This window comes from Scleropages formosus, chromosome 18 (genome assembly GCF_900964775.1).
Source record: "Scleropages formosus chromosome 18, fSclFor1.1, whole genome shotgun sequence".
NCBI lineage: Eukaryota > Metazoa > Chordata > Actinopteri > Osteoglossiformes > Osteoglossidae > Scleropages > Scleropages formosus.
Genome location: NC_041823.1, coordinates 20,302,076 through 20,312,570, shown reverse-complemented (window position 1 = coordinate 20,312,570; position 10,495 = coordinate 20,302,076). Strand labels below are relative to the sequence as shown.

Here is a 10,495-nt window from a genome sequence, read left to right as displayed (position 1 = left end):
TGTGATATCTGTTTTCCAAGGTCGAAGGTGAGCAGAGAAGCTACCAGGGAGAGGAAGACACAGCTGAGCCAGTGTCTGAAAGCATCTTCATCAGACGCATTACAGTGAGCGTCGTCACACTCCTGGACGGACTGCTCGTGCTGCACTTGGGCTGCCTTGCTGCTTCCAGTGTTGCCATTTAAACTTCTTAAACCTTTGCTTTTACCACTGAGCTGCGCAGATGGCTGGAGCGACGGAAGCAGATAGATCACACAATGAAAACTAAAACTTGAGGCCAGTGAGAATTTTATTGCTCCCTGTGAGACACTTTGTGACGAAAGCAGTTCTCTCAGAAGTAGTGGTTCCATCTCTATGTGCTGCCCTTACTAAAAGTGCCTGTGTTCCTTATAGAGGAGGGAAGTGAAGGGTAAGAGTTGGTGCATCTGGGCTTCCTCTGGAAGGCGCACTGCAAGAGAAAATGAAATGAGTGACTGGAAGACACAGGGAAGTCATGAAGTTGTATTATTTCAGAAATCTTGCAAGAGAGATGACTAATGATCATGTAAGTTCTGCCACATGTTCTCTGCAGTCTAGAAACAAAAAAGTTTTGTCACTGGTCTCTTCTGAACTGTAACACTAGTGATATTTATGTTATGTCTCTTCATTCGTCAGCAAACACCACATTTCTGCATTGTTGCAATATCCTCTTGTCTACAGACACAATGTTTTTCTTTTGCCGTGTTGCTTAAAGACATAAATTGTCTTTTTCGTATCTCCTCCACTGGCTTGGCCTTTGAGTGAACTTCTGCAGAATAGCACCTGACTTTGGTGTCTAATGAAGGTAATGATTCAAGAAGTTCATTTAGGCTCCATTGGAAAGATTTACAGTAGTTCTTCGGATTTCTGTAGGCCTGTGACTTGTTGAAAATCTTGTTAAAAGCTCATTGAAAAAGCCTTAAATTCCTTATCATCCAGCCTAGTAGGAAAAAAAGCCACTTGTATAGTATTTCTTTTTGCTTCTGGCATTTTGAGATCTATGACGGTGCTTTGTGGGATTCGAAAATTAGTGTGGACCTAAGGATTATGTCCAGGAGTGATTTCACATTTGTTGAGAGATTGCTTGTTATATTCAATTATTCATAATTGCTTTTAGTTTCTTGTAACATATGCAGTTGGTGTGATCTGGGGGCATCGTGTTGGTACAGTCGTTGTACAGAGTCTCAGAGCTCCTGAGTTCTTGGGTATGAAAATGGGGTCGAATCTGGTTCTGTCTGTCCAGAGTTTTTGTGTTCTCCTCATGCCTGCACTGGTTTCCTCCCAAAATGTAATGACATGTGTCAGATAAATTGGTGACTCTAAATTGTCCTTTGTGTGTGGTACCCGAGCTACTCAGGTACTGGGTTGAGCTAGAAAATATTAGCAACAGAACTCAATGGAGTTAAATGCACACGAATGCTTGAGTACACGGCTGACGCATTTCCTGTTAAACCAACGCTCTGCCTTGTGTTCTGTGTTTCCTGGGGTGGGTCCTGGGCCACTATGACCTACTACTAGATCATTTGTTTTCTCAAAAGGGATGGATGGATGGGTGGATGGATGGTCTGTCTGCTTTATAAGGTCAGTTGTTTTCTTTAATCCTCCTGTTCCTTTGACTTTTATTTTTGTTTACTTTTAGGTTAGGAATTCTTCAGAGCCAGTAACTATTCTGTCTTCAATTCAAACATTCTAATCGGATTGTACTGTATCTGTCCATCTTCTGAAATGATTTTCTTCCGCGGTCCACTTCTGCAATCGGCATTTCCAGCTGACATCTTCTTTCTATATTTAAACCAATTCTGCCAGAATCAAAATATGTTGATAAATACCTCACACCAATTTCAAAAAGCTCATTTCAAACAGAGTCCTGGCAGTATCAGTTACAAAAACTTACTTAAATGAGTATATTAAAAATATTACTACGTTATACTATGTAGTTTCATAATATAAATGAGAAAAACATCTATAATAGGAAGTGGCGCGGTGGCGCAGTGGCGCGGTAACGTGGTGGCGCGGGTCTTGCTTGGGGTGCCTTGCGACAGACTGGTGTCCGGTCCTGGGTGTATCTCCTCCCTCTCCAGCCTTATGGCCTGTGTTGCTGGGTTAGGCTCTGGCTCCCCGCAACCCCAAATGGGTCAAGCGGTTCAGAAAATGTGTGCGTGTGTGTGTGTGTGTCTATAATAGGTATCTACTTCCACTTCAATAAGCTATTTGGATTTCTAGTGTTCTCCAAGTTTAAATGATATATTTAGGTAAGGAGTATGAGGCCGAGTCAGTTCTTAAAATAATGGCGAAACTCAGAAACATGTTCACATTTCACACATTTACCAGAACTGACACCTTTATAAATAAAGATGCTTTGAATTGTAAAACTTCATACAATATTTTATAGAAATTGTTTAACAATTATGCACTATAAATAATTCTTCTTCTTTAATAATTTTACATGGTCAACAGATCTTGACCATGATATTTAAACAGAATCAGTCTTATGCAAAACATTCACAGTGAATTATACCAAAATGTGCGCAAAGTAGAAAAAGGAGTTTCATTTCATTCCCCTAACCATGTCAAGTCACACTTGCGAAATATCTGCCCAAGTTTTTTCAGTTAGTTCCTCATTTACACTCAAGCATATTTCCAGCCATTTTGTTATTTTCTGTCACACACGTTCTCAAGTAGACTACATAGTGTTTTTTCAAAGTTAAGGGAAAATCTGAAACACATATTTGACCAGTTAAAATCTCCCATTTATCCAGGTCTGTCATTGACAGGTTCCTTTCATGGCGTTTGGTCTGTTCTCCCTTCCACTGCTGTTGACCTGTTTCACTCTTTTGACAGGTAAGGATCACCTGTGTGATCATCTTAATTGCACTGAGAATTTTGCCTTAAAAAAACAACATATTTGTAAAAAAAAGAAAATCTATAACTAAAGACATGGATTTGAAATTTGAAGGTTTCTGGATAACCCATACAGCTGATGTTGGCTTGCATGAGTTACTGGTTTTCATGAGTTTAAAAAAAAACAGCTGTACACACTGGTTAAATACTGCGAGCCGCATTGAATAAAAGTGTTGGCTTAGCAAAGAGGTAATACATTAACCTACTTTTACTGTTATTTTTAAGATATTGCTCATTATTTTAATATTTTCATCTTTAATGTAAACTGACACTCACTGGACGGTGCGTCTGCCAGTTAGCTGAATTTGGCTCAGGCTATGTGGAGTTTGCGTGTTCTTGTTTGTGAGGGTTTTTCTTGGGTGCTCTGGTTTCCTCCAACAGTCTAAAGACAGGAGGACAAGCGACACTAAATTACCTGTATTGTGAGTGACTGTGTGCGATTGTCCCAAAATGAGCTGGTGTTCCATCTGGGGGCAGGGGTTCTTAACTTTTTTTATGCCATGGATATCTTTGGAAGTCTAGCAAAGCCTATAGACCCCTTCTTAGAATAATGAATTTAAATACATAAAATAAAATTCAGAGGATTACAAAGTTGAAATATAATAGTTTGAAATACAGTTATAAAATATTAATATTGTTTATATTCATAATAGAAGGAAATGTTAAATTTTAGTAACAGGTTAGTGAGAGAAAGATTTAAATTTTTTCCCATCCAAGTTCATGGATTCCCTGAAATCTAGCCGCAGACCCCCAGGATCTAGGGTACACTCTGTTTGCCATAATGACCTTCAATAATAAAACGCGATTAACACCAGTGGGATGGAGAATCATTAGGAAACAGTGTGGGCTGAATCTGGCCTATGCTCTTGTCATATAAAGTTTACACTTTTTTGTATGTTGTCACATTGGTTTATTCTGGTTCCTGCAAATTCTCTACTTATCTGAAGAAACCTTGTCACTCTAAATGCGAATACATTGCTCAGTTTATCTTCTTCAGTAGATGCAAATTTTTTCTTTTCAGGTCATTCTCTTCCTACTCATTGTCAAACTTATACATATATAAATTGCTTTTCTCTCTCCTGACCCTCTCTTTCAGCTGCTCAGAGCCAGCAGATCATTGCTGATCCAGAGGTCACTGCCTACCTGGGTGGTGATGTGACACTACACTGTAGATTGCAGAGTAAATCTACAGTCAAAATCACACAGGTTCAGTGGACATGGGAATCAACAGAGAAAAAAAAGGAAGTCATTGTCGTATATAACCCAGCTCATGGGAAACATTACTTTAATTCAACTTTCTCAGGAAGAGTTGTCTATACCAATCAGTCCCTGGGTCATGTGTCCATCTACATAACAGGAGTGAAGTTGACAGACAAGGGGAAGTTCACCTGTCAGTACACCACCTTCCCTAATGGCATCATGAAAACCACCAGCACTCTCATTGTAAAGGGTAAGAGGAAGAAATGAAGTCAGAATAAGATAAAGATCAATATGTTCTCACTATTACATTTACATTTATTCATTTAGCAGATGCTTTTGTCCAAAGCGATGTACATCTCAGCAAAAATACAATTTATGCATTACATTAAGAGAAAGAGACATAGCTGCAGACATGTGACTCAGCTAAACCTAGTTTGTTACCTACCACTTGCTGCATTGAGGTTCATTGTTCAAGTAGGTGCATAAAACACAGGATAGACAAATCCTGATACCCTCCTACCACTTTTTTTTTTATAATATTAAGATACGGTAGGCTCCGGTTCCCCGTGACCCCGTATGGGACAAGCGGTTCTGAAAATGTGTGTGTGTGTGTGTGTGTGTGTGTGTGTGTGTGTGTGTGTGTGTGTGTGTGTGTGTGTGTGTGTATTAAGATACACAAGCAAGCAAAAACAATGCCGGAGTAGTGGCTGAATAAAGGCTTTATCTGGTGATGCTCATGAAGTTATGGTGCATGAACATTTACACCGTACATGAACCGGAAAGATCTTGGGCGAAATGGGTCCGGAAAAGGTGAGTTTTCAGATCCTTCTTGAATGTAAACAGAGTTTCCGCAGTTCTGAGTGAGAGGGGAAGGTCGTTCCGACACAAAGGAGCCAGAACCGAGAACCTCTGTGCTTTACCTTTTGTGCGTAGGACCACTAAGTGAGCAGAAGTAGACGAGCAAAGGGGTCTAGTTGGGGTGTAGCGCTTGATCAAGACCTGTAAATAGCTGGGAGCAGTTACAAAGTCTATGTACCATTAAAAACAACTTTATAATTAACAAAGCAGTTGTGATCCTTTATTGTATTTATCAAATTAATGAAATGAATGGAACTATTAAAATTATGTTAAACTAAAACATTAAAGGGGGTGGGGCGTGGTGCACAGTGGGTTTGACTGGGTCCTGCTCTCTGAGGGGTCTGGGGTTCAAGTTCAGCTTGGGGTGCCTTGTGATGGACTGACATCCTGTCCTGGGTGTGTCCCCTCCCCCTCCAGCCTTACACCCTGTGTTACCGGGTTGGGATTCGGCTCCCCACGACCCCACATGGGACAAGCAGTTTCAGACAATGTGTGTGTGTATGTGTGTAAAACCTTAAAGGTGACTGGTTATAATTTTTATTGGTTAAGGAATACTCATAGTGTAAACAAATAAGTAAATAATTTTGTTTGCATTACTTTTTTAAAATTAAAAAAATACACTGACTTCAGTTAATAACTACAAATAATAAGTATATTGTCATTCTCTGGCTTTGATCTATATAAAAAAAACCCCTCTAAGGTTTATCGCGCTATTTAAATACTAAAGAGAACATATTTTATTACAACAAACACCTACAACAGCTCTCTGATATCTAAAACTGGTTCTCCCCAACTTCAGTTCATGGGTAACGTTTGCTGTACAATTTGAATTTTAAAATTATTAATCAAATTGACTGATTAAAAAGAGTAGTGGGAAGCAAGAATCTGCTTACGTATGCCATTCTGTGGACTGAGATCCTTACTGGATTCTTTGTTACTGTGTTGGCAGAGAATCTTCCATCCTTGTCTCCAGAAGTAGTTGCTGGGATTGTTATGGTCATCCTGCTAGTCATGGTTCTCCTAGCAGTTTCATTGTACTTCATCCTTAAGAGGAGGTGAGTAGCCTAAAATGAGGACATTCTGATGTTTGAATGGTTAATTCTTTTTACACTTGAGTTTTGTCAAGACAAATGTTCTCAAAGACCATCTGAAGTGTTGAATATTCCCATTCAAATTCTCTTTAAAAGTATAATTCTGAAGGTTACTAAAGTACCCATAACAAACATATACAATTGCTTCTCCTCTAATAAAATCAAAAAGAAAAGTATCATCCTCATGTACAAAAAAGTAAATACAACAGAGCAGCAGGCAGCACAGCAGCTAAGTGCAAGGACTTGGTTACTGATTAAAGTCTAACTCCAAGCTGTATTACCCTTGAGCAAGGTACTTACCCTGAACTGCTCCAATAAAAATGCACAGCTGTAGAAAGAGGTCAAATACTGCAAGTTGCTTTGAATAAAAATGTCAGCGAAACAAAAAATTTGCATAATTTCACCTGTGAGAAAAAGTTTACGAACCCTTTGAAATTCTCTAGATTATTTCATAAGTGCTCCCTAAAATGTGGTATGATCCTCATCCATGTCATTAAGATAGTCTTATTTAACAAATAACATAAAATGTATTTTTATATCCTTGTTGAATAACTGGTTTAAATATTCAAGGTCATTAATGGAAAAAGCATGCAACCTTCTAGCATAATTAGTCACTTTCATTAGCCGCTTGTCCTTGTCAGAGTCTAGAGCCTATTCCAGAATCACAGGGTACAAGGTTAGGAGGGATACACCCTAGACAGGACATCAGTCCATTCAAGGGCAGCCATACACTCACACACACATTCACAGACACGGTCACAAACGATTGGCAATTCACATTAATTTTCTGTGTTTGGAGTGTGGGAGGAAATCTATACAGAGATGGAGTGAACATGCAAACCTCACACAGACTGAGTTGGATTCCAACCTATGCCCAAACAGCCCATGCACTGTGCCCATGGAAAAGAGGGTAACTGCAGTAGGGTATTCCAATCATCGAGTCAGGTGTTCCATTCAATTTGGGTGTTGGCTTTACCTGCCGTACAGAAAACCACACAGATTTAGCTCCCTAATTTTCACAACAGAATTCTGTTGAAGTGCAATATGGCTTCATCAAAATACATTTCATGGAACCTCAGAAGAAGAGTTGTTCAAGCTAATAAGACATCCACAGTCAGGCAGATAATTTAAAAATGTAAAAAGCACTTCTGCTATTCTCGCAAGGAGTAGGCATCCTAAGTTCTGTGTACGGACATACCATATAATCTTCTGATATGTGACAAAGAAACCTAAGGTGACAGCTAAAGATTTCCCGAGCTCCCTAGGTTTCTTTCAAAGATCTCTTGCACTTCATAACATCTGTGTTCATTAATCTACCATAAAGAAAACAGTAAATGCCAGTGGTGATCATGGGAGATTTCCATGGAGGAAGCCAAGCTCTGCAAAAAAAAAACTATTGGTGCCCCATCTGAAGTTTGCTAAAGACCACCTGGATGTTCCACAGAAGAACCGCAGTAATGTTCTGTGAACAGAAGAAGCAAAAGTTGAACATTTTGGGAAATGAATATAGAGTTATGTTTATGGAAAACAATACCAACACCAATACCTAATCCCAGCTTTAAAGCCTGATAGAGGGAGTATAATGGTGTGTGGTTTTGCAGTCATTGAGGAACCAATGAATTCCACATTCGATGAGGAACTTCTACAGCAGAATGTCAGAGCGTCTGTCTGTGGTCTAAAATTTAGAAGAATTTGGGTCAGGCAACCTCAAAAAGATACAAAACACAGGATTAAATCCATAACAGAGTGGCTCAAACAGAGGAAATTATTTTAGAATGGAAAAGTCAGAGTCTTGACCTCAGTCCCACTTAAATGCTGTGATGTGATCTATAGCAGGCCATTCAATCAAGACATCCCAAAAAATACATGAACAAAGAGTTTACTCTAGAAGATGACTAAAAACCTACTAACCACTGTGTCGGACTGATTGGCAGCTACAGAAAGCGTCTGGTTAAGGTTGTTTCCAATAAAGGATCTTCCACTAATCACAAGATGTCCCATACTTTTTACATCAGTGACTGTGATTGTTTCAACCATTTGTTTAATGAAGATAATCATCCATCCACCCTGTTTCAATAACCACTTGCCCTGATCACAGTTGTGGTGAACCAGAGCCTGTACAAGAAGCATTGGGTACAAGGCTAAGGGTGGGATGGTAGTCCACTGGAGGGTTGCCACATAGACACACACTAAGGGTAATTTAGAGCCACCAATTAACTTGAACAGCATATCTCTGGGCTGTGGGAGGAAACCTATGCAGACATGGGAAGAACATGCAAACTCCACACAGACTTAGCAGGGATTGAACCCATGTTCTTTCACACCACCCAGGCACTGTGAGGTAGCAGCCCTACTCACTGCACCACCATGCTGCCTTTTAAAAAGACATGGCAATATAAAATGTTATGTGTTGTTTGCTTGCCATCTTTATTCATTATCTATGACTTAAATGAAGATTAGTTCACATTTTGGGAGCAGCTTATTTAGAATTCCAGGTAATTTCAAAGGGTTTGGAAACTCTTCCTTCACAACTGTGAGTATTGTTCTGGATTGATAGAGCCCTCAGAGGGGTAAAAGGGTAAATAACTTGCTTAAGAGTACTTCAGCAGGAGAAGGGATTTGAACCTGAAACCTTTGAGTGCAACGTGGTGGCTGTATTCAGTACCTGCTCCCCTGTATTTTACTATGTGCTTTATCCATATTAGTGTGATGTCACTTGCTGTCTGAAATATTATTTCAAAAAAGCAATAAAACATTGATGCAAGGCAAAATCACCGTACACAGCAGATACCGAAGACCACAGTTGTTCACTCCAGGGATAAGCAGTGTGGTGAAATGTCGATGACTGAAAAAATTTTGTTTTGTTTCTGCCTAGATATGTTACTTCCATGGGGATTATTACTGTGTGCTGTAAGTTAAAGCTCGCCTATTTATTTATTGGTTTGTTTGTTTGTCTGTTTATTTCTTCTGTTGGCAATCTTTGTAGTAAAATGATTATGCCCAGTTCTGAATATGCTTCTTTCATTTCATTTTAGGCTCACTTCAGCCCAATGTTAATGAAGAACAGGTACGTATCAGTGTTAATATGTGGTGCCTATCCTGAAAGTCACTGAAATAAAGAAAATGACAGTTATCCGCAAAATGTATCGCGATATCATGAACCAGCAACATCAGATTTGCTGTTTCATACTTTTACGTAGAGACTAGAGCAACATAAAAAATCCAGTTCACAACACAAACACACACACAGGGTGAAACCGCTTGTCCCGAGAAGGGTTGCGGCAAACCGGAGCCTAACCCAGCATCACAGGGTACACGGCTGGAGGGGGAGGGGACACACCCCGGGGGACCCATCAGAGAGCAGGACCCAACCAAGCCCGCTGTGCCACTGCACTACCTCCCCCAGTTCATAACAGGCTTACAGAAACACAGAAGTCAAGAGCTATTCACATTAAGTTATGTGTGTATGTGTGTGTGTGTGTGTGTGGGGTGGGGGCTATAGGTTCTGTACTTTTTGGCCTTTGCTTCCCATTGATAAGATGACTTTTATAGCAGTCTGACTTTTTTTATTTTCCTAGGAATTAACCTATGCAGATGTACGGGCCTTTTCTAATGCAAAAGAAGCTACGAAGAGTCCGGCGACGCAAACCGAGTGTGAATACGCTGAAGTGAACCGCGGGAGCCAGTCAGCGAACAGGCGTTCGGCGCCCAGCCCGGCCCTGCATTCTCACGCAGAGCATAGGGACGTCTCACACGCTCAAGTCAGGAGGACCTAGCCTTTGTGAGATGGGGCAAATGGAACTCTAGTGATCAACAGTGATCAACCAGAAAATTTTCATAGCCTTATATGTATCATGCCAGTTTTTTTTGTTCAAATTGTTATGGATATGATGCCAAAGTAAAATACTGCATAGAAGTGGCAAATCACATTGTACTCAGCTGAAAACACAAGTAAAACTATTGAATCATTTATGCCACCGATGCTTATTTGAAAGCTAATTATCCAAGCAAACAAAACTGAGAAAGTTTGTACAGTAAGTTGATGGACAAATATTTTAAAGGATGTGTAATTGTACCACAGTAGCTTTGCAAGACTACCATTGCAATATCTCATCAATATTAAGTAAGTCAATATCCTTCCTCAATAAACACAACAATCTGCAAAGTTCAGTCTTTTGGTATTTCCTCATTTTTACATTTATATGTATTCGTGTAGGGGTGCGGTGGCGCAGTGGGTTGGACCGCAGTCCTGCTCTCCGGTGGGTCTGAGGTTCAAGTCCCGCTTGGGGTGCCTTGCGACGGACTGGCTTCCCGTCCTGGGTGTGTCCCCTTCCCCCTCCGGCCTTACGCCCTGTGTTGCCGGGTAGGCTCCGGTTCCCCGTGACCCCGTATGGGACAAGCGGTTCTGAAAATGTGTGTGTGTGTATTCG

The 10,495-nt window shown here is 40.3% G+C and overlaps 1 protein-coding gene across 3 annotated transcripts; it reads left to right on the top strand.

Annotated features, from left to right (window-relative positions):
• Positions 1-447: 447 nt before the first annotated feature.
• On the top strand, positions 448-10,230 carry LOC108922105 (uncharacterized). Of its 3 annotated transcripts, none has more exons than XM_018732007.2 (7): positions 448-541; positions 2,790-2,856; positions 4,013-4,366; positions 5,924-6,029; positions 8,941-8,975; positions 9,101-9,132; positions 9,644-10,230. In XM_018732007.2, exons 1-7 carry the CDS (start codon positions 491-493, stop codon positions 9,839-9,841), a joined length of 843 nt encoding a protein of 280 aa, XP_018587523.2. In that variant the 5' UTR covers positions 448-490; the 3' UTR covers positions 9,842-10,230. The 3 variants fall into 3 exon arrangements, with proteins under 3 accessions (XP_018587523.2, XP_018587524.2, XP_018587525.2); XM_018732008.2 differs by lacking the exon at positions 448-541 and adding an exon at positions 1,540-1,596; XM_018732009.2 differs by lacking the exon at positions 448-541 and adding an exon at positions 1,554-1,596 and having other exon boundaries at positions 2,775-2,856.
• The last annotated feature ends 265 nt before the right edge of the window (positions 10,231-10,495 follow it).